At 54.5% G+C, this 22,540-nt stretch overlaps 7 protein-coding genes across 7 annotated transcripts; 5 read left to right on the top strand and 2 right to left on the bottom strand.

Moving 5' to 3' along the window:
* Positions 1–855: 855 nt before the first annotated feature.
* M409DRAFT_66592 (uncharacterized protein) lies at positions 856–2,681 on the bottom strand (the record flags this gene model as incomplete). Its single annotated transcript, XM_033817002.1, has 3 exons — positions 856–1,129; positions 1,304–2,131; positions 2,185–2,681. The coding sequence occupies 3 exons, from the start codon at positions 2,679–2,681 to the stop codon at positions 856–858; spliced, it is 1,599 nt and encodes a 532-aa protein (XP_033667461.1).
* A 472-nt stretch (positions 2,682–3,153) lies between these two features.
* Positions 3,154–4,823, bottom strand: M409DRAFT_66593 (uncharacterized protein; the record flags this gene model as incomplete). Its single annotated transcript, XM_033817003.1, has 3 exons — positions 3,154–4,146; positions 4,222–4,402; positions 4,729–4,823. The coding sequence occupies 3 exons, from the start codon at positions 4,821–4,823 to the stop codon at positions 3,154–3,156; spliced, it is 1,269 nt and encodes a 422-aa protein (XP_033667462.1).
* A 1,629-nt stretch (positions 4,824–6,452) lies between these two features.
* Positions 6,453–9,860, top strand: M409DRAFT_54907 (uncharacterized protein; the record flags this gene model as incomplete). The annotated part of the gene is made up of 1 exon (XM_033812864.1): positions 6,453–9,860. One exon carries the CDS (start codon positions 6,453–6,455, stop codon positions 9,858–9,860), a length of 3,408 nt encoding a protein of 1,135 aa, XP_033667463.1.
* A 1,779-nt stretch (positions 9,861–11,639) lies between these two features.
* M409DRAFT_23210 (uncharacterized protein) lies at positions 11,640–12,593 on the top strand (the record flags this gene model as incomplete). Its single annotated transcript, XM_033806679.1, has 1 exon — positions 11,640–12,593. One exon carries the CDS (start codon positions 11,640–11,642, stop codon positions 12,591–12,593), a length of 954 nt encoding a protein of 317 aa, XP_033667464.1.
* Positions 12,594–13,381: 788 nt separating this feature from the next.
* On the top strand, positions 13,382–15,182 carry M409DRAFT_23211 (uncharacterized protein; the record flags this gene model as incomplete). The annotated part of the gene is made up of 2 exons (XM_033806680.1): positions 13,382–13,588; positions 14,550–15,182. 2 exons carry the CDS (start codon positions 13,382–13,384, stop codon positions 15,180–15,182), a joined length of 840 nt encoding a protein of 279 aa, XP_033667465.1.
* A 970-nt stretch (positions 15,183–16,152) lies between these two features.
* Positions 16,153–16,803, top strand: M409DRAFT_54911 (uncharacterized protein; the record flags this gene model as incomplete). The annotated part of the gene is made up of 1 exon (XM_033812865.1): positions 16,153–16,803. One exon carries the CDS (start codon positions 16,153–16,155, stop codon positions 16,801–16,803), a length of 651 nt encoding a protein of 216 aa, XP_033667466.1.
* Positions 16,804–19,449: 2,646 nt separating this feature from the next.
* Positions 19,450–22,185, top strand: M409DRAFT_66595 (uncharacterized protein; the record flags this gene model as incomplete). Its single annotated transcript, XM_033817004.1, has 1 exon — positions 19,450–22,185. One exon carries the CDS (start codon positions 19,450–19,452, stop codon positions 22,183–22,185), a length of 2,736 nt encoding a protein of 911 aa, XP_033667467.1.
* Positions 22,186–22,540: the final 355 nt, after the last annotated feature.

Genomic DNA, 22,540 nt, shown 5'->3' on the forward strand with positions numbered 1-22,540 from the left:
CGCTGATGGCTGCATCGCTCAGGGGAAACTTGCATAAACCGCACGCGCTACTCCAGGACGACTTCTTGCTCAATGCTCATGCGCACACCCGCCCGTTTGATCGCCTTGGAAACGATGCAGATTTCAGGGACGGACCTTATCGCAGCCGGCGCCTTCGATAGCAGGATTCGGGCCACTCCACTTGTCAGCTTCCTCCACCACCATCACCGGACTTGGCTCGCTTCGAGCCGACTCTTCTACGGTAGAGGGCTTTGGATCCAGACTTTCTGCTTGCTGACAACTGCACCTCGTTTCTGGCGAAGCAATGTCTCGATACTCGGTGGACAGAAGATATTGTCGGGCTGGATCTCAAATCAATGCCCTATACCCGACGTCCGCCGTCGGCTTGATGAAGATGAGCAAATGGCCAGGTGCTAAAGATGGATACCAGGCGTCATGCTTGTACCTGGACGAACAGACCACCTCTTGATCTCATGGACTAACCAACCAAACCCTTCTAAAAGCATTCACCTCACGACTCGCTACGAAACTCAAAACAGTTGGCATGAAAAATACCTGGACCATGCACATCATACTTGCATCAACGCTTTAAATGAATGACGAAATCGACTCTGCTTCCAAGCCAATCTACATGCGAACCACCGAACAAGCATATCGCCTCGCCTCGTCTCGCCTCGGGTGCTGGTCAATAAAACATCCCAGTCCATGTATAGATGCCGCCAAGGCCGCCATTTTGCATCGCTTGTGGACATCCGAATTGGGCGACTTCAGACTTGATAAGGCCTCCTACTTCCTACTACTGGCAAAACCACAGTCCATGATATCGACTTCCCTGTCGTCGCTTTCTGCACATTCCTATCGAACCTGCGGATAACACCCAAACCTCCCATCCCCCTCATCCCACCCCACACACTGATGACAAGTCAACACATTCCCAGCATCCACTTCCCTCTTGATCGCCAAGAACCTCTCGTAATTCTTCTTTCCCCAAAAACTCTCCTCGGGATTCGGCTCATACGTATCACCTTCGTTCTGATACGCACCCTCAGGCGTGATGGCCCGTAGCGGGTCTGGGGCTCGCGTCATTGCATTGTAGACGTTCGCCACGCTGCCGAACCCGCCGTATGTGCTGTCGGCCGGGTCCCAGGTAGCTTAGAAGAGGGAGTGGTAGTAGGAGGTTCGCCAGGCGGGGTTGAGGCTGCTTTCGCCGGGGCCGCCGGGTTGGTCGGAGGGTGGGAGGGGGTAGTGCTGAGGAGGAACCATCAGGAAAGCCCCTGGCACTGGGGCGGTCTTCAGGATGGACGTAAAAGTATCTATGAGTTGGGATTTCTTCGCTGGAGTAGCGAAGTTCTGGGTCGAGATTAGGCGTGAGGCCATAGCGACGCCCGTCCCGACGCCTTGCTTCGAGAGGGACTGGGCGATGGCACTGTTGTAGTATTCCCAGTAGTTGGCGTGGGTCTTGATTTCCACGGTGATGGGCACGGAGAGGTTGGGCAGGAGGGCTGTGGCGAAGTCCGTGGCGGGTTTCATGGAGGCCTTGGCTTCGTCGAGGGTGAGTTTGGGAGTAATCATGTCGATGAAGATGAGGCCGACGCCTTTGACCCCTGCGGCCATGTAGCCGCCCCAGCCGTCGGCGGACCACTGCTCGGTGTTGTTGACGACGAGCGAGACGGCCTGGTGAATGCCGTCGACGAGGTCCAGGTTTGGGGCGATGATGGTGGCGTGCTGCAGGGGCAATTCGGGATACACTCGACTCGTGGTCTCCATGAGCACCCCAAACGTTCCTCCTCCTCCACCCCTCAACGCAAAGAAAATGTCTTGATTCTGGCACCGGTTCGCCGTCACATACGTCCCATTCGGCAGCACGGCCTTCATCTCCATGACATTGTCGACGCCAAGTCCATACGTCGGCGACAACGCGCTGTGGCCACCACCTGTCACCCATCCCCCAGACGCACCGACTGTGGGCGACGTCCCGCCGATGGCCATCATACCGTGTGCATGTGCAGTCTCATAGATGCCCTGGAAGCCCTGACCGGCGCCATAAGTGAGTGTTGGGCCAACGGGGGCGGAGGAGCCTTCAGGCGTGAAGTCGGGCGTAAGCTGGATAGGCGGCTGGACGTTGTGCATCCTTTCATTGTCTTATCAGCGTATATATCATAGTCAATGAGGGCTGGAACTCGCCAAAGCGCCAAAGCACCAGGAGCTGCACTTCGTCCCTTGTAGTCGTGACCCGTATTCTTCACCACAATGGGAACACCAGTCTCGTGTGCAAACGCCAATACAGCCGCCACATCAGACGGCTCTCGTACATCAACATAGTACGACGGCACATTTCCCTGATGACAAGTCTGCAGAACCTGATCCGCAACACCAAGCGGACACCCTTGCTGCGTGGTCTGGCAGATGCCGAAGTTGGACGTGATGTAGCCTCCGGGGTGGTCCGCGATGAAGGAGGAGTTGGAAGTCTGAGTTGAGATTTCGGCGCATGCTGCGATGTTGGGGACGTTGGTTTGGGTGGTCGTGCCGTTGGAGTAGCTTAGGTAGCAGGGGAGGGCTAGGGGCTGAGTTGTGTGCAGCCTGCCTTTTACTGAGGCGTTTAGGGAGAACAGGTCGAATGCTGGGATGGCTAACGCTACAGCTGTCAGGCTGGTAAGCAGGAAGATCGCGTTGAGCAACATAGCTGATCGAGACATAGATGCCATGCAACGCATTGGCAACGAGATGCAGATTTCAGATCTCGAAGACAGACCACAGAACCCGACTTCTTTAAACAGCAATGCAATACCTGTGAAGCCTTCATCAATAAAATGCTGCCGAGGCTGCAAAGCAACATTGCTCACATTGCAACCGCGAGTTCGTCGATCCGAAGTTAAAGAAAACGAGGTATACGAACTGTGCGTCGATTTTTGCATATCATTTCTCGGCAGCCATCAAAGGCGTAGTGCCTTATTCTGGCGGTTGGTTTACTACCACCGTGCTTCGATTTGATGCGGGCATTGAGCATCTTGGATGACGGTCAGTGGCAAGTCTGTCGTTTGGTGCATCGAAATTCCACCCATGGGTAACGATTAGAGTCACAGCTGAAGGAGCCGCCACTCTTTGCAAAATCCATGGGGACAACATCCTCACATCCCCTTCAACGAGACGATCTCACCAACCCAACCACCTTTTCCCTCTCCTCTTCAAAGCCCCATCCTCCCCGTCGCCACCCTTTTTCCTCCCCACCCAAAACTCCGCCACATACCCATTCCGATACAACACCGTCCCATTAAAATTATACACAACCTCCCTCTCCTCCCTCCTCTCAACCACAAACCCAACCTCCTCCGCCACGGCAATAACTTCCTCCAAAGTCAACTGCACGAACGGCGCGCTGCCATACAAGAGCGGGCCTGCATTGATCCAGATTCCGCCCGGGCGGAGTAAGGAGTGGATTTTCGTGAGGTAGGCGAGGAGGTTCCGGGCGGTGTCGATGAAGAAGAGGGTGGCGATGGCGGAGTAGGTGTTTTCCGAGTGCGGGAAGAGGAGGGTGAAGTCGCCCGGGACGAGGAGGGTGTCGAGCGAGGGGGTTATGGGGGTGGTTATGTTGACGGAGCGGGTTATGTCCTGGCGGGTGCGAGCGTGGGACCAGGATTCGAGGAAGGGATGGAGGTTGTGTGGCCGAGAAGTCGATGTGATGTATCGATAGGCGAGGTTCATAAAGTCGTCTTTTTCGTTCGTGGTGACCGACACGCGATCCGAATCTAGAAGCGCGATCTCATGCGCGAGTCGACCGAGTCCTGCACCTGGGACGAGCACATTATAATCCCCAGGATGGTCCTGCTCTTCGTCAAGATGCCTCGCCACTGCATCAAGAATATACGGAAACGTCGCTTCTCGCTCTGCATGTCCATCGATGGACCAGTCCCGCACCACATGCTTCAAGGCGTGGGAGGTATGCGTGCGAAGCATTTTGAGTTTATTTTCCTTTTGTTTCGGTTCCTGGGCTTCGAAGTCTTTGACGAAGTCGTCGAGTTCAGAGCGCGACATGTCGTAGTATACCAGCGCCTTCTCAACGATGGCCTTGGTCAGCACTGTGTTTTTGTCTAGCAGGGAGCGGGCGATGTCGAAGTTTCTGTTGTAGGAAATCGTTGATTCGAGAATCTATGTCTTCAGTCAAACCTGCATGTCATCCATAGCTGAGATGTAGTAGCCGACCTTTTTGTGGTCCTTTGGGACATGCTTGTACAACGACTCGAAGCGATCGATTTCCGCTCCCGCAATGTCTCGATATCTGTCATAGCCATGAAGTGCTTCGAGAACACTCCAGCGAGGATGTTTGTTGTTCCATCTGCCGTGGCGTCGGTCGATTTCGTGGAGGACTCGCTCTCGCTCGAGGTCGTGTCTTTGATTTCCGAGCCTGCAGTCAACATCGAACAGGCGATTGATACTAGCAGCTGGACATTGTTGTATCGATCTGCTGGCATGTGCGAACTCTAAATATGAGTTCAAAAGTAGCAGCACAATCGTTACACTGCTCAGACAATGGTGCATGCCCCTCATGTTCAGGCTTTTCCCTCGGGCTACCGCAGTATCTGCATTTGAATGAAATCGCCTGCTCGCTATCCCGATAATGTGTGGATACCAGCCAGCCAGTGTGTACATCGAAGAAAGACCTTTCTTCAACCTATGCAGTGAGAACGAGCTGTGAACATGCTAAGAAATGCCAATGCTGGGATGCAGCACCTTGATGGACGCCAGGTGGGAATGTAGCCTGTTGTGTTCTTGGCTCTTTCATGAGATCGCAACGACGAATTGGTATTTTGCGTTGGATAGCACATTGCATATGATAAATGAGATAATGGAATGACATCTTACGTGATTTGTTCGTGGTCATTGACGAAAGTGTCTTTCTTTCTTTCTTCCAGGATTGCCTTTCCGGCAAGACGAGCTTTCAAGGCCGTTGTGTCGTTCGAGTATTGCTCTTTGGCCCAAGTGTCCTCTAGTTTCTTGAAACAATTGCGCGGTAATAATATCGAAGAATTGGTGGATTAAATTCCTCAGTGTGGCCTGCTCCACGACTGCGTCGATCCAAAGCCGATAAATCGATCATACAAAGTCTTTCTTCAGCAGGCATTGCTTTTCGAAGTCGAAGTCTGCCTTTGATCTCATGTTGATGATACGGACACCGAAGGATGGAAAATCCACGGACGATCTTTCTTCGTCCAGGAGTATGGAAAGCTTCGTGCCTTCAGGGAAGGTAGAGCTCAGGTGGGGCAGGAGATAGTAGATCAGCAATAGCAACACCGGTCAATCCTGGTATGCCAGTCCGTACAAAGTCGTACATCTTGCGTCGATTGAGCTGCCTCAGCGCTTCGCCTTTGAGGATAATCATGGCTGCTCTGTACTACGTCGCCAGATTCAGCGTGGCGCTTGCCGTGCCTTTGATCTTGTCAGCCTTCGCGCCTCGCTCGACATCTTCACCAATCCACCCCACGCCACGAGATAAAAGCAAAGCACCATCACAACACGCCCTTCGCGATCAGAGCACCTGGCAGCCAGCAGAGAAAAGGACGCCCACCAAGCTCTCGATGCGGAAAGGATCAAGAAAAGTGAGGGTCAGTCGGCGGAAAGAGGACGAATGAAGGAATACTCGGTCTATGTTTGTAATATCAGCCGAAGAGGCCAGAGCCGGCGTACTTGCTCGACCATCGGTACGCGGCAGGCATCGCTTCGAATCGGTGGTACAAAGGCGCACAGAACCGCAAGGCGTACGAGAGCGGCAGGTTGGATCGGTCTGCAAGACGTCGAGTACAAACGGATGGAGAGGCCAAAAGGCGCGTGTAGCACATGGAAATCGGGGGTTGAACGCGTGAGGAGAGTTGCGTGGAGGATAAGCAGGAGCAAAGCAAAACAGAGGATGGCGGAGGTGGTGTGTAGGACAAGGGGGTCGGCTTGGTGAAGCCCTCGCGTTTCTCGACCTCGTGAAACTTGGAACTCAGCCCCTGTGCTCCAGAAGATCATGACCCTTGCCCATGACACGGTGGATCCATGCCCTCATCAGCGTTTGGCATGTCGACAGTCATGAGAAGGACGTCAATAGAATGACGCTTTGTTTGATGCAGTGTCCGTCAATAGACTTTCATACAAATTCAGAGAAGTTGAAATCGTCCCTGACAACGGTTTGAACGATTGATGAAACGGCTGGAGAGAGGGTGGTGGGGCGTGGGGTGTGATAAGCTTTTATAGTGGCTCTGTGTTGCGAAAGCCTGGATCGGCGCGGCCAGTCGCCGTGGATGTGGCCTGAGTGAGACGCTGGGCTGCCCTGACTGAACGAACGACGCACGCTGACGCTCAACTTTCAATTCAGTCTCCTTCCTCGCCCTTCCACCAACAACACCCGCTCCTCCACCACGACAACTGCCACCACTGTACTCCCACGACCTGCCCATGCACCCGTTCATGGCAACATGCCGCCCGGACGACCCCCAGGCGCTCATGGATCTCTGCGGGTGCGCGACGTAGCCCTCCTCTTCACCTTGGGTTTCGCTCCCCTCGCCGCGGCCGCTCTGCAGCAGCAGCCGTACATATCACCTGAGCAACATTCGACCGACGGATTGGCCAATGCGGCCTCGTCGGTAGAACAGCGATGGCACGCATCCGTGGCCGACTCGCTGCATACACCGCTCAGCGGACAACGCGGCTTCCGTGATACGGATGCCAATGTAAACAACAAAGACAATTCCGCGCGGACTCCAATCAACCAGCGCGCCCTTGCGACTGTGTCCTCCCCGTCCGAGTCTCACTCGGCGAGTGGACAGCCTCCTGCCCAATGGTCGGCCACGACGAGTGCTGGCCTCACGCGACGAACGGCGCGGTCTCTGCAGGACTGGCAAGTCGAGGACATTATGCTCCTGGCGACGGTTGACGGAAAGCTCCACGCACTAGAGAGAGCCACTGGTCATCCAAGATGGGTCTTGGAGACAGACAGAGAGATGGTTGAGACTACACGACACCGCCGACAGAACAAGACTGTCGATGAGCAAGGGGTGGAGCAGGAAGATCCGCTATTCATCGTCGAGCCCAGCCAGGATGGTAGCATATACTTGCTGGCTCCAGGCTTCGGCCTTCGAAAGCTGGACTATACTGTCAGACAGTTGGCAGAACTGTCACCATATGCAGGAGATGGATTCCCCGCGGTTGCCTACACCGCCGAAAAGAAGAACACACTTTATACTGTCGATGCTGCCACTGGCAACATCCTCAAGTCTTTCAGCTCTGCTGGATCTATTGTCAATGATGACAGGAGTTGCAGACGAGCGAGCCCACTGGACGTCGAGGCCAACGAATGCGAGCCCATCGGCACTCTGACAGTCGGCAGGACTGAATACACCATTGGAGTGCAGGACAGGAACACCGGTGAGCCAATCAGCACCATCAGATATTTCGAATGGGGCCCCAACAACCGAGACCAAGATCTCCGCAATAAGTACAAGGAGACAATGGATCACAAGTATGTCTACTCCAAATACGACGGAGAGATTCAATGTATGGACTACAGCCGGTCGAAATACCACACTGCTCTCAAGCCCAAGTACAGGCAGAAGCTTTCATCCCCTGTTGCGAGGGTATTCGATGTCGTCCGGCCAACAGACGACCTGTCCAGCGATGCTTCTCTTGTCATCCTCCCTCAGCCTGTTGGACCCAGTGGCGCCGAGTTGGACGATGAAGTTGAGAGCGTGTGGGTTGATTGCACAAAGGCTGGCAACTGGTATGCGTTGTCAGAGAAGAAATACCCAACTGTCACCGAAAAGGCACCCGCAGCAAGGTACCTTGAGGCTGGAGACTCCAGACACCTTCGTCTTGAACGCAAGCACTTTGCAGGTGTCCACTACCTGAGCCTCAGTGAACAGTATACCGGGTCGAACCAGGTTGATGGAGGTGGCATGATGACCATCGATGGCCCGCCGGTAGATACGGACATTGAGAAAGCGACTCCAAGAAGGGAGAAGACTGATCACTTCTCGATATTGCAGACACTGGTCGTTTTGGCAATCATGGGTCTATGTGGTGCTGGCTTCATGTATCAGCAGCAGCTTGGACTGTCGCCGTTGAACATGAAGCAAATGTTCAAAGCTCCAGAAGTTGCTGTGCCTGTGGGAGAAGACGTTCCAGAGATTCAAGTCGAGGATGTGAAGATCCGTGAGGCAGAGCCTGCCAAGGAGACGATTTTCCCACAGGACACCAAACCTTCACCACAAGTCCGATTTGCAGAGTCAGTGAAGGTGGACGAGAAGCTTGACGAAGCTGTTGCGGAAGGTGAAGATAAAGTGGAAGATGGAGGTGAACCTAAGAAGAGGAAAGCGACACGAGGCAAGCGTGCTGGCCGTAAGCAGAAGGAGAAAGAAGCAGCACAAGCGGAGGCTCGCGCGAAGAAGACTGGAACCATCACCCAAGCAGCAGAGGTCATAACGGTCGCCGATTCTGAGAGTCCTCAGGTCACTGGACCGCTGCAGATCAACAGCCTTATCATCAACACCGACAGCGTGATCGGACAAGGAAGTTGCGGCACCATCGTCTTCACAGGCTCATTTGAAGGTCGCGAAGTTGCTGTCAAGCGAATGTTGGCCCAATACTACGAATTGGCTTCACAAGAAGTGTCGTTCTTGCAGCAAAGCGATGACCATCCGAATGTCGTCCGATACTTTTGCCAGCAGAAGGACAACCACTTTCTGTACATCGCCGTAGAGTTGTGTCAGGCAAGTCTGTTTGAGGTCTGGGAAGCTGAGAACGCCAAGACGGAGGAGCGACGACAGCGATTGCGAGCGTTGAAGATCACGATGCAACAGAACATGACCAAGACTTTGCATCAACTCGCTGCCGGCCTGTGCCATTTGCACAACCTCCGCATCATCCATCGCGACATCAAACCACAGAACATCTTGGTTGCCTACCCCAAGAAGACCCAGCAACCAAACGATACTCGTCTGGTGATCTCCGACTTCGGCCTTGGTAAGAACCTGCCCGAGAATGTCAGTACACTCGTCGACCCGACTGGTAATGCGGGCACATCTGGCTGGAAAGCGCCCGAGTTGATCAGCCAGCCCAAAGAGACGACCAGCAACAACACCCACAGCACGTCCAATGGCAGCGAGAGCGGCACACTTGGCTTCAGTGGCGTCAAGCGCGCGGCAGACATCTTCTCGCTTGGCTGTCTCTTCTTCTGGGCGTTGACCGATGGTGTGCATCCCTACGAAGACGCGCAAGGCTGGCCACAGCTTCGCGAATACAACATCAAGCAGGGTAAGAAGAATATGGAGGCGCTTCAGCAGTGGTACGACGCGTATGAGCCCATGCAGTTGATATCATCAATGCTGGCGCATCAGCCAGAGAACCGACCAACCGCCCAAGCCGTGCTCAACCATCCGTACTTTTGGACACCCGAGAAGCGCCTGGCTTTCCTGTGCGATGTGTCTGACCATTTCGAGAGAGAGCCACGTGGCACTTACGACGACGGATACGCTGGCGACTCACTGCATCTTCATATGCTCGAACAGCGGGCTGTGGAAGTGATCGGCGAGCCCTGTGATTTCCTCGGCAAACTCGACCGATCGTTCGTCGATACACTGGGCAGGCAACGCAAGTACAGCGGCAACAGGCTCCTTGATCTCTTGAGGGCGCTTCGAAATAAGAAGAACCATTATGAGGACATGCCAGAGGATGTCAAGAAGCGGGTTGGTCCGCTACCTGGCGGCTATCTCAACTACTGGAGCCATAGGTTCCCGAAGCTGCTGATGACTTGTTATCAGGTGGTTCATGACTTGAATGTGCAAGGCAATGATCGATTCAAGGGGTATTCTGAGCTTGGTAGTTCGTAATGGAGGACAGCTTCCATACTGCAATGTCACGGTCTACTCGGTCTACTCGTCCACGGCGACTTTTACAGAATCACTTTCTTCCTCATCGTCTGAATCCCGCATCCACAGCGTCAAAGTGCAAACTTAATGCCCACGATCTTTGATCATGCACCCACCGACCACATGCTTGTTCAGTACTAACGACCGAGTTGCAGCACCCGCTTGATCAATCAATCTGCTACGACTGTCGCCCCGATCATTGGGAAAGGCATTCGTCAATGGACTACGTCGTCGATCCGCTCCAACACAGAGCATCGGACGAATGACGCCGCAGGAGGCAGCTACATAGTGCATTACATCCACTCATCATCCCGATCAACAACCTCTCCGCAGCTCCAACAACGTGGGTACCATGTGGGCAGTCGAAGGAACAGGCTGCCTCTGCCATGCCATTGGCGATGCATGATCAACAAGAATGGGTTGAATACAGACACGGCGCCTGCTCAAGTCGAAAAAGTAGGCGGCGGTTGTTGAGGCATTGCGAGATCTGGCCTGTCAGGCGGTGCCAACCTGCCGCTTTTTGGCGCGGCGTGCAGCGTGTACTACGCGTGGGATGCAGCTCAGTGGTCGCCTGCTCGCTACCTATAGCGCCAGGTAGATGCTCTCTCTTCGGACCAGCGTCTCGCTCAAGGACGCAGCATCCGATGACGCGCGCCTACAACTCGCCTTGCACCTGACTTGAGCGGTCTGGAGGCTGGCAATGGCATTCTGCTTGACGCCGGCCGCGGTCGACCAGACGAACAACGTTGATCGGGGGGAAATGGCAGCGCTTGCCAGCAGGCACCGCAGAGGCATAAAGTGCAGACGGTTTGCCGTGCCACATGATCCTCGTTCACATTTCATCACGATTTTGCCTTTCGCTAAGTCAGCGTCCGCATCGCAAGGTTGTCCCAGTCCCGAGCGACGGGGAAAACGCTTTTTGTTCGTGATTTTTTTGATTGGACCGTCCCCAATCCTGAGGAGAACGATTGGTCCATCGTCGCCATCCTCGACCCGACCCAACGAGCTGGGGCCGGCTTCACTCCACGGATCGACGACCAACTCTGCCTCCACGCGAGAACCAACACCTCCCCCTTCGCCCTCACCGAACAACGCCAGCACGCACCTGTCCGGCACAGCTGAACGTGAGGCCTCTCTGCTGCCATTGCCAACCCAGCGACGGCCCAACCGGCCCAATCACGACGTGGGCGGCTACGAGTTGAACGTCGGTTTCAACGTCCAGGGTTTAAGCGCCGAGTCGACGTGCTGCGAATCACAATCATCACAGGCCCGTGGCAGCTGCGGCACGTTTGATCGTCTCTAGCTATTCTCAGCCTGGCTTCGACCCAAGGATCAGGAGCAGGCTCCCATTGGGCACCCGGCACGCTGCGTGCATGCGGCCAGCGTCACCTCCAGGCAAGACAGGACGACATTCTGCTTTTACGCGCCCGCACCAGAAATAGCTGGGCAAGCGCTTCTGCGCAGCTCGTCGGCCGTCCGTCTTGTTGTTGCTGTTGCATGGCAGCGACACAGTGCTCAGAAGCACCGCCGGCCAACATTACCCCCAGGTAAGCCGTGCCCATGATTTCGTTTAAACCACCACAGCCCTGCTTCGTCTGCCTTCCCCTCCCCGCCGCCCTCTCTTCACCGGTGTGAAGCGTGTGCTTACTGTAGCACCACAGGCCTGCGGTCTCGTCGTTGCCGATTCATTCATTTGATTCTTCGGTCACTCGCTCCCGCAAACGACGACGACTCGCAACCATGGCTTCTGCGACTGCCACTGCCACCATGGCCGCCGCGGGCTTCGACAAGAGAGCCAGCACCGCTTCGTCGTCTCTGCAAACTCCAGGATCTGGTACCTTCCCATCCGAGCTACTGAGCCCCATGGCCGCTTCGCCGAGTTTCAGCAAGAGGGAAGATGCCTTGAAGACGCCCATCACCCCTCCATCCGCGTACCTGGACTTCCTCAAGAACTTCTCGCCAGCGATCCAAAGCCCCGCGTCGACGGGTACCAGTGCCCGCTTCAGCTTCCACGAGAGTAGCTTCGACAAAGCGTCAGATAAAGCATCCGACATATCTGGACCCAAGTCCTCATCGATCAGCCCACCCACATCTCAACCAGCATCGCAGCCCCCACTATCCCGCAACACATCCTACGACTCGAACAAGTCCACCGCTACCGAGAGAAGCGATGCCTCGACGGAAAGCATCGAACGCTCCAAACCACAATCCCCACGCATCATCATCCCACCATCCCAGTTCGCCAAACCAGCCGCTCCTAGATCAGCACGGGGTACCCCTCGACGACTGCACATCCCCCAGTCACCCGCCTTCTCACCCGCCCTTGGCTCAGCCCTATCCACCCATTCCGTCCCATCACCATACTCCTCTACCCCAATCAGCGCCGCACCATGGAGCGCATCATTCTCTCGCGACTACACCAACGCCGAAGCGAACGCGAATGGCCCCCCTGGCAAAGTACATGTCCGACAAGTAGTGACGAGGACGGTCACGTACTGTCGGACGCCTTTGGACCCCGCACCCAAGGGCAAGAGGAGAAAGATTGAAGTCGAGGAGGCTGACGAGGTCAGTACTGTCGACTCCAAGTCGGAGGTCTCGTGTGAGGATGCGAACGATCGACCGATCAAACAAGAACGAGTTGAGAAGGCCGATAAGGAGGGTCCGACGACGGGCGAGATGAAGGGTGATGTGTAGGGTGAACTGCCCATTGCCATATCCCCTCATCGACACTCACAACATCTGCGACCTACGGACTACTCAACATCAACAACCAACTTCAACGACAGCACACCCTACTGCCACCACCACCGCCACCACCACAACATCCCCTAACATCACCGACACCTTTCGTCACACTTCTTTTTGTGTTTGTGTTTTTTGGTTCAATTGAACCAGATGACGACCTTATGATGAATACCACTCTGTTAGTGTTGGAAAACTCAGGCAAGGACGAAAGAGTCTTGCTAGAGAGATCTTGTTATTTACCGGTATTACAAAGCCTTTATCGAAAGCCTGGCGCTCAGAGAGGCGTAAGAATACGGAGTTTTGTTTACCTTTTGATTTGTATGGAGGAGAGGGAAGGAGGGAATTGGTTGGGACGGAAGATCATCTATTTGGAAAGATGGTCGAGGGGATTTTGTTTTTTCTACGTTGAACATGGAGATGTGGAGAGAGATTTTGAGGGATGGAGGGGTGGTTCGAGAAAACAGAGAGATGAGAGATAGGAAAGAAGAACTATTCATATTACATCTACCTCCACATCTCTTCAGGGCATTTCGCTTTGCCTTCGGAAATGTTTGCCCCCATCACCTCGATTGTCCTCGAGAACCAAACATGAACTCATCTCACTCATCTAACCTCGCCCTATCTTAACTCAACCGACAATTGCCACAAAGCAAATCCTCCCCTCCCTATACCAAACAACCACGCCGCCCCTACCCCTTCACCCCTCACAGCCCTCTCCACTGCAAGACGAAACCGTCATGCCCAACCTGCAAATCAACCTCCCCCACCCCATCCACGCGAACCTCCTCGCCACAATCGAAACCTACAACGGCGCAGAAAACTTCCTCTTCTTCCACCGCGGCTTCTTCTGGGCTCCTTGGGGGATTTTGGGGCCGGTGGCGAGGGGGGTTGTGGGAGACGCGCCTGCTGGGGAGGCGGCGGCGGGGGGAGATGGGGCTGGAGAGGTACAGCGTGGTGGAGGAGGTGGAGGTGGGCAGGGAGAAGGAGTTGGGGGGTTGAGGCCGAGGGTTCATGTTCATCATCATTATTTCCATGGTGGTGCTGGTGCTGGGATGCCGTATTCTTGGGTGAGGCTGGTGGGAGGACGGGGTGGGGGAGGGTTTGGCGCTGGCGTAGGTGGTGCGTTGGATTGGTATGAGGAGGAGCTGTTTTGATGTAGGAACATCAACGATTTAGAGACAAGCACAAAGGGACGGCCGCTTGTGGCGACTTTCTCCAATAAGTGGCTCATGTCTAAACAGTAGGTCTTGCTGAGAGCTGCGTGGTTCTTAGTGAAGTTTGGGGGATAGATTGAGATGAAGTGGTTTGGGGACGGGTTCTCCTGCCAAAGAAAGATTAGCAGTCTAGAGACCAGATTGAATATATAACCACTTCTGGGGAGTCTCTCAATCAAATTTGTCCTGTCTGAGCAGTAGGTCTTGCTGAGGGATGCGTGGTCGTTGGGAAGGTTTTGGAGATTACTGTAGCAATAAATGGTTTGAGGACTCCGGAGGTGTTCTGATGTATGAAGATCAATGGTCTGAAGACAAGAATGGACGCCCAATTACGTCGAGGAAGGTTTCTCCAATGTATCCCTCCTCTCTAAACAGTAGGTGTTGTTGCGAGATGCGTGGTTCTTGGTAAAGTTTGGGGGATACATAGAGATGGGCAGAAGAAGTGTAAAATATTGTTGCTCCTTCCATATTTGTAAACTGTTAGCGCGAAGCTTAAATCGCCCATATATGAGGTTTTGGTCGTTCGCTTGCCCGCCGCGTCTCGGCTTCACGTCACCCAACACAACAACAACCTCACCCGCAAGAAACCAACGTATATCCCCAGTTGGTTGGTGGTTACAGATCGATACGCTGACACATCCTTGCCGCAGTCACACCATGACGGCCAGAGAGAACGTCTTGAATCTCCCAGAGGTGCTCGAGGATATCCTCCTCCTCCTCAGCCAGCGCGTGGACAAGCAGTACCGCGCGACAATCGCCGCCTCCCCCCCGCCTGCAAGAGAAGCTCTTCTTCCGCCAACCACGCGCCGCCAACCGCGAAGAACTCAACCTGCGCGACGCCCTAAACCCTCTGCTCCCATGGAACTTCACCCAGTACCAGCAGAAAACGCAACAACTAGCGCCCACCCCCAACGCTGACCGCGGCTACGGCTTCACCTTGCAAAGCGCCCATTTCCCCGGCGACCACGAGAACCTCCCAGCGACCGCCACCTGGGCCCTCAAACTGAACGTCACGACCCCGAAGCACTGGACCGGCACTGAGAGCTGGCGACGCATGCACCTCTTCCGCGCGGGCCACTTCGCGACGATTCTGTACTTCCACTGGGAGCAGCTGGACATGGGCAGCAGGACGCTGCGGATTGATATCGTGTTTCCGGATGGCGAAGTTGTGGATGGCAAGCCTTGGATGACGACTACGGGCGAGGTTTTCGAGGCGGAGATGGATCTTGCGAGGGAGATGGGGTTTGTTAGCAAGCCCACGCGACATGGGATTAGGCCGTTGAAGAAGGCGAAGAAGTTGGGAGGGAACTCGAGGTGGGATTGAAGTGGTCGTGTCACTGAGAGGATGCTGGAGAGCTTGGGAAGGGGTTTTGGAGTTTATGGAGTGGCCTAAGGGAACAGAAGAAAGGACGCAGGAAGCGTGAAGGGACACGAGCTTTTTCAGGGGTTTGAGACTCGATGAAGCTGTATGAGACGACTAAAGACAGGACATAGGAGTTGCGAGTGGGTGGCATTTCAATGTGCATTGTCTCTCTTTCTTTCAATAACTCCGTCCCTTTCGCAACTTCTTTGAAAGCGTAATCACCCTCGTCGCTTCGGGGATCCGCTAGCGTGGAAAGTCTAAATCGCGAAGCATGTGACTGTCGGCCTCGACTCGAGGTTTAAAGCTTTCCCTCCTTGCACTCACCAACTTCCGCAAGAGCACCATACATCCGCAGAAACCCTCCTTGCGACTGCACTACCATTAAGGTCCAAGGTTCGAGAGTCGCCTCCACGCTCAAGGAGAGTATCGCAGAACAGTCTCTCGGCTTGTCTGCACCATCGGCTTCGAGTCGAGGAATAGAATTGCTCGTCGTCGCGATTCATCACCTTTTGCAAGGGAAGCATCCCACGAGGTCTCTCAGAGACTGCGCTGTTGTTAGAGTCGAGGGTTCGACGGTCGACTCGACGCTTACTGGGATCCATCACTGATCAATCTCTATAGGTCGTCTGCACCATCGGGTTCGAGTCGAGGAGTAAGATTCCCCTTCCTCTGACCTGGCACTCGGCGACTCTTACAACCGCGACGACAATACTCGACGCGAGTGACTGCGACTGCGCTCCTGCAGACAGGCTCCAAGGTACCAGCATCCCCTGCACTTACAGGTAGTGATCGCTGACCCATCTGTCAAGGCTGAAAGCAGCGAAATCTCGAAGCGACTGCGTGTGACTGCATCTCCGACAAAGCTGTAGGTATCAGTGTTGACTCTGAACTTACTGGGGTTCGTCGCTGACCGCTCTAGGTCGCCCGCACCATGTCGACCGCCGACTACATTTCGAGTCTCCCCGCCGAGCTCCTTGAGTACGTGCTCTTGCGCGTCGACAACAAGACTCTACTGCTGAGCCAGCGTGTCAATAGGCAATTCCGCGACACAATCAAGGAATCTGTCAAGCTGCAGGAGAAGCTCTTCTTCCGTCAGCCGCGCACAGGAGCCGACAGGGAAGTCAGCAACTTCCGCCAGAACCTCAACCCTCTGCTGCCATGGAGACGGGTCTTCGTAGAGGGCCTCTCCCCCCAGCCCGAGTCTCCCGAGAGCCTGCCAGCAGCAGAATTCGGATTCGCGTTGGACGTTTCATTGGGGTGCATGGACGAAGACGATGGAAGTTCGTCTGATAACTCCATCTGGTCCGTCAACGTCGACTTCGCGGGAGCAAAGAGCTGGACGGGCGAGGAGACTTGGCGGCGGATGCATCTCTTCCAAGACGGAGTTCCTCTACTCGCTGCGATGGTGAAGTGGATGGGCAGCCGGGTCAAGGTGAAGCAGACTGACACTCAACAATACATGTCAATGCTCACTTGCAACCTCGAATGGCTGAAAGGCGGTCCTCAGAAGGCTACGATGGGCAAAGTCTTCGATGAGGCGATGGGGTTGGTTGTTCGCAGAGGTCTCCGGAACGACGACTAGGCGGAAACTCATGGGTTGAGTGGCACCGGAGCGAGAATTGGAACATCGTCATCTCCATATCTCTGAAGACAACTCGCCTACTCGAGGTGCGGCTAGGAGCTTAGTCGCATTCACAGCACCGGTGAGATGGCTGTCCAATGCGTTCCAGATGGGTATGGCTGGAGGTTCTGAGAAGCAATGACATAGTAAAGGCGGCCAGAAGCTGGAACTTTAGGTTCGAAATCAAGGCACTCGTCCCTCACTCCAGGTATGACGACTGGACCTTAGAGCAGACCAGACTTGAGCCATCGTGGAGGTGGCAGCACGCATGGGATATGGTCTTTGTTGGCCAGACCATCCACAGTGACAGCGATCTGGTAGCAGCCATGAGCGCCTTGTTTGCACGCTGTACATCGAAAACAACAATTCAGTCTTTCTAGAGGTACTCCTTACGTCAGTGGAAGTGTTGGTGGTGATGGTGAGACGTCGTGGCCTTGCAATGGTTACCGACGAGCCGTGTGAGGCGTCTTCGCGTAGAAAAAGCTCGAGGTCCAGATCCAGGGGCGTAGCTCTATATCGATGGTCAATGACAATTCTCAGCCTGCAGTGAGTCCCACGATCGGAGGCATGCTCATCATTCTTGTATCAGTATTGATGTGCTTCTCAATCGAAAACATACGTAGAGAGCCAAGCAACAGATGATGTCGCCCACAGGAGTTTGTCTCAGCGAGAACCTGGAGATGAGCAGGGCACGGAGGCATGTCCGTCTTCATGCATACCATCGACGATGAACGCGCAGAACTGAGGTACGTCGTCCTGATCATCACAGCGTAGCCTATCGAAGTTCCTAGCAAGGACCCCACAGATACTGGCCAACCAGGTAGTCAGTCCACGGACCTGAGTCCACGACCAACACGGCTTCTGTATCCGGCTGGAAGGACGTTCGTCGTTGTCGCAACCAGTTCCTAGGTTGCCGCGGTATCAGGTGAGCCAAAGCTCTCATGTGAAAGTACGTGTTGGCGCACAAAAGTTTACATGGCGCATTATGCAGCTGTCGTCGTCGTAGGAGTTGGCACTATACCCTCTTCTGCCCGGGCATTTCAACATCCGGACAATGAATAGGGTGCCACGGCGGATGTATAACAATGCCTCCTTTCCACCGCGGCCGACTCGACCTTGACAGCAGATTGCAGGCGTTTCAAAGCCTTTTCCAGACTGCGGTGAAAAGATCGCATGGCTTTGGAGAATAACCAGTTTTACCGCACAGAAATGCCTCTTTGGACGAGGAAATGGCAGTCAAATAGCTCGTGAGTGCCGTAACAACTGGGCCATAGGCGTCTGGATGCACGCCTTAGCTGAGCACGCTGATGACTTGTGCCGACCTCTCCACTTGCACGTGACTTTGCGAGATTCACACTTTGATTGATCGACATTTTGGCGGCGCTCCAGACCAGCTTCCGGCTCTGACTCCCTTTTGTGCTTCAAAGTTTCGAGAGACACGACGTCTTTGTTTGCCTCGCTCGGCAACCCGAGGAAATGGCCGTGAAGAAGTTTCCCTGCTTTGTCTCATGTCCCGAAGAAGTTTCGAGTTGACAGTCCTTGGTCCAGGGAGCCCTGCGAGGACCAAGAGGGGATAAGTCAGCCAAAGCTACCAACCGTTAGAGGGTCCAGTGGTCGGCCAGCCCAACTGCAAGCCACACCGAGCTGGATGGAAAGAGTTTGTGGTTCCAGCGTAAGCGGCGATGCGTTGCAGCAGCCAGAGCAGCCACCCGGATCTTGTTGTTCCGTGGAGGACGCTGTGACGTAGTCGGTCGTGAGTGCAGCACGATGTTGTTGTCGACAGGAGAGGTGTTCCTTGGTCTACTTTGTTCGAGAGAAAGACTGGAAAAATGGCCAGAAAGAGAAATGCACGGCGGTGAGGCAGATCTCCCTTGAAGCACGTTTTCCCGGATACGCAGAAGATCCCTACGTCCTCGACAAGGAGAAAGATCTGCGCAGTCCCACATCTGGCGAGCTCTGGAGCGGGTGCCAAGGGACGGCTGTGGAGCCTAATCGCCGGCCTTCCTCGTTCTAGACCTGGCGGCTCGATGTGCTGCACGCCAACCGCCCTTTGCGGGCGCCACCAGGTTGCATCCAACCTGCTTGACCGTTTACGCTCGCGCCCGCTTGCTAATTCGCAACGCCAGAGTGACATCGTCTGCCGACTCTCTCCTGTGGCCGAGACTGCCTGTCTAGAGATACTACCGTTGATTGGGGCTTCTGCTGTACACTCCTATCCGCGACATACACCACCAAGGAATACGTACTCCGGCGCGACACACGTTACACAAACAACCACACCCTCCTCTCGTCCCAGTCTGCCCTTCTTGTGGGGTCTGCGTGTTTGTACAGGTCCGGACCCGAGACACGCGCGCACCTATCTGAGACCCGGGAACCCGCCTCTTCCAAATGGTGAGGTAATCATGCTGGGGACGCCAATACCTTGACCGCCCTGTTGGAACCTCTGGAATTTTGTAATCACCAAACCTGTCTGGCATTTCTGTCGAGGCACACCTACACTTCACGAACGACCTACAGCACGCTTTGGATGGTGGAGCCCTTCGTGGCTTTCGATGAGTGTGTGCTTGCTGCAGATTGGAGGACAGCAGCAAGCTGGGAGGTCCGCGAATGAGTGACAGCAACAGTGAGAAGGTAGCAATGGAGAGGAGGACAATCTGTTTCCCGCATCATGGCACCCAAGGAATTCTCCAGCATGGAGACAAGGGCTTCAAGGACGAGATCGACCGACTTTACGTGCCGGCGGAAAACAATGCTATGGAACAACTTCTCGAGTTGAAGACGAGATTACGAACTCTTCCAACCGAAGAATTCTGGGGAGCAGTGACTGAAGGCATCTCGAGGATACTGGGGGCCGAGATCTGCTTTGTTATGAAGAGAGTCTTGGTAGACGACCAGAATTCAGCGGTCGAGATGCCACCCATTGGAGAGCCTGGATCCTGCATCATGGCTTCAGCCCTTCATTACTGCGCAAATGATGGCACAAGAAACACACATAACATGACCAAATTCCATGCATACGGCTGTCCATGCGCATACATGCGCCACGACAAAGTCTTTGTGATTCCAGATCGTCTTGGCAAGTTCATCACCAACAACCCGAACAAACTACCGACACCCTGCGAAGCATATATGGCCGTTCCACTGTTTGAAGAGGGCAAGTGCTTCGCACACTTTGGCGCCATGTGGTCGGTGGAGGGTGCTGCTCAGAGGAAGCTGTCATGGGCATTCAACGAGATGATCCTACACTCACTGGAGGACATGATTGCCCAGCGATTCGTCGAAGGCACCGACTTCATTCGATCTTCGACACGATCATCTCAGGACGCCAAGTCCAAGGTCATTCCTCACGATGCCGTTACGATTGCACAGTCCCTACGACCTTACGCCGGCAGTCTGTCCCACGAATTGAGGACACCCATGCAAGGCATCGTCGGTATGCTCGATGTCATGTACGCTACAGTTCAAGAAGCCGTCGAGACGCAAAATGATCCAAGGATAAAGAGAGTGTTTGAGCAACTCAAGGAGAATATCGAGATTGTTCAAGATAGCTCTCGACGAGCGGTTGAAGCCGCCGACAATGTCGTGCACGCCTATGACATGGACATGAGCATACCAGAAGTACCACAAGCATTACTGGACGAGCCCAACGACTCACCATTCTCCGCCACAGTTGATCGACGGCCCGAAATCCTGGTCGCTGGCAACAACTTACCAATCAACCGACCGAACAAGCGTCGACGTGAGGAGGCAGGCTCAAGAAGTGGCAGCGATGTCAGTTTACATAAGTTTCCACGACTTGCACGAGCGCCATCGTCCTGCCAACGCTGCTCAGAGCAGGACATCCAGCAAGGCGTGCGGGAGGCCGAGAAAATCTCCGCGCAGTCCCAGGTTGGCGCTGTCGTGGCAGATGCGCCGGGTGCGGAGCTTGCAGCCAGCACGATGATTGACGCTGGTCGTGTCATTGCCCCTGGACTTCGACATGCCAGTTTCCGCGAGCTCATACAAGGCGTTATGAGTGAGTGTCTGAAAGTTGGAGGACGACCAGACTACGCCACAACTCAAGAAACCGACTTTGGAGAAGTCATGGAAGTAAGGACGAGGGGCTCTGACGGCACCATCGGTCAAAAGATGATCGAGTGGAGTATCGATCCATCTGTACCGCGGACCATGTTCATCGACGAAAAGGATCTCTGCAAGCTGATCTCCTGCGTCCTGTTGAACGCCCTCAAGTTCACGGACAAGTTCGACGGACGGATCTACGTGCATGCCAAGATGAGCCACCGAAACCGCTACATTTCTATCAAAATATCGGACAACGGACCTGGAATACCTGCGGCGTTCTTGCCAAAGCTTTTCAAGCCATTTTCTCAAGAGAACGGATCCATCACCAGACCAAGCGAGGGCCTCGGACTTGGACTGATGGTCGGCAAAGGCATTGCAAGGAAGTTGGGTGGCGATTTGATCTGCACGCGGGCAGAGACGATGGGACCAAACCACGGCACAGAGTTCGAGATCAAAGTGCCAGTCCAGGCTGGAGAGACGATCAGCAGGCCTGCGTCTCCGTTTAGTTCCCCTATGCCTCGCAAGGCGACCATCGTAGCGACCAATTCGCCACAAATCAGACCGCCACCGGCACCGGCAGCAGTATCGGACAGCCCACGTCATTTCTCTCAGGCATTACACGAGGTTGTCAGCGAGAACCCATTCGCAGCTCGGATGCCTCTGCCTAAGGTTATGATACCTTCCACGCCACCATCACCCAAATCCCAATGTCTGAACTCGGGTCCTGACACAGATGGCGAGTCGTCGAGTCCGCCTGCACCATCGCTTCCATCGCCACCAATTGAAGCAGCCAAGCCCCGTCCTCGTGTGCGCAAATCGGTGTCAAATCCGGAGATCGATCGTGATCTGGCCAAAAAATGTCCGCTGACGTTCCTGGTCGCCGAAGACAACAAGATCAATCGCAAGCTACTCGTGAGCATGCTCAGCAAGTTCGGCTACAAGAACGTACTGGAAGCGCACGATGGCGCAGAGGCGGTCAGACAGATGGCAGCGCAACGAGCTCATCCAGAACAAGTTGACGTTGTTCTCATGGACCTCTGGATGCCCCTGATGGATGGCTATGAAGCTACTGAGCGCATTCTCGGCTCTTACAAGGATGCGACAAACGGATCGCACAAGCCCACAGTCCTCGCCGTCACAGCCGACGTGACCGACGGAGCACTTGAACGTGCCGCAGAAGTCGGCATGAGAGGCTTCATGACCAAACCCTACAAGATGCTGGACTTGCAGCGGCTCATCACCGAATACTGTGCAAGCCACAAGGCCACTGCCGTTGTTTGAACATCCCGGTCCGAAAGTGCCGATGCGAGGAGTCGAGGATGCGGAATGCGGGCATGACATGCATGAAACACGGGTCGGTCACACCGAGATGCACTGATACATTGGAATGAATAACGATGTCGTGTACTCGGGAATCTCACGTGGGGGATACGAGGCGTGGAATCTTGAAAGCACGTTTGAGATGTGCATGTCATAAGTAGATACCCATATCGATTTTAGATGCATATGAATGAAGATGGGAGCGAATTAGAGGATATTCAAATCGAATTCGACATCTTCGTTCAACATCAGGCTCTCTTCATGCCTCGGTAGTCCTGTACATCGTCCAATTTTAGGGTTCATCCAAATTGCTTGA

Source organism: Zasmidium cellare, assembly GCF_010093935.1.
Source record: "Zasmidium cellare ATCC 36951 unplaced genomic scaffold M409scaffold_18, whole genome shotgun sequence".
Lineage (NCBI taxonomy): Eukaryota > Fungi > Ascomycota > Dothideomycetes > Mycosphaerellales > Mycosphaerellaceae > Zasmidium > Zasmidium cellare.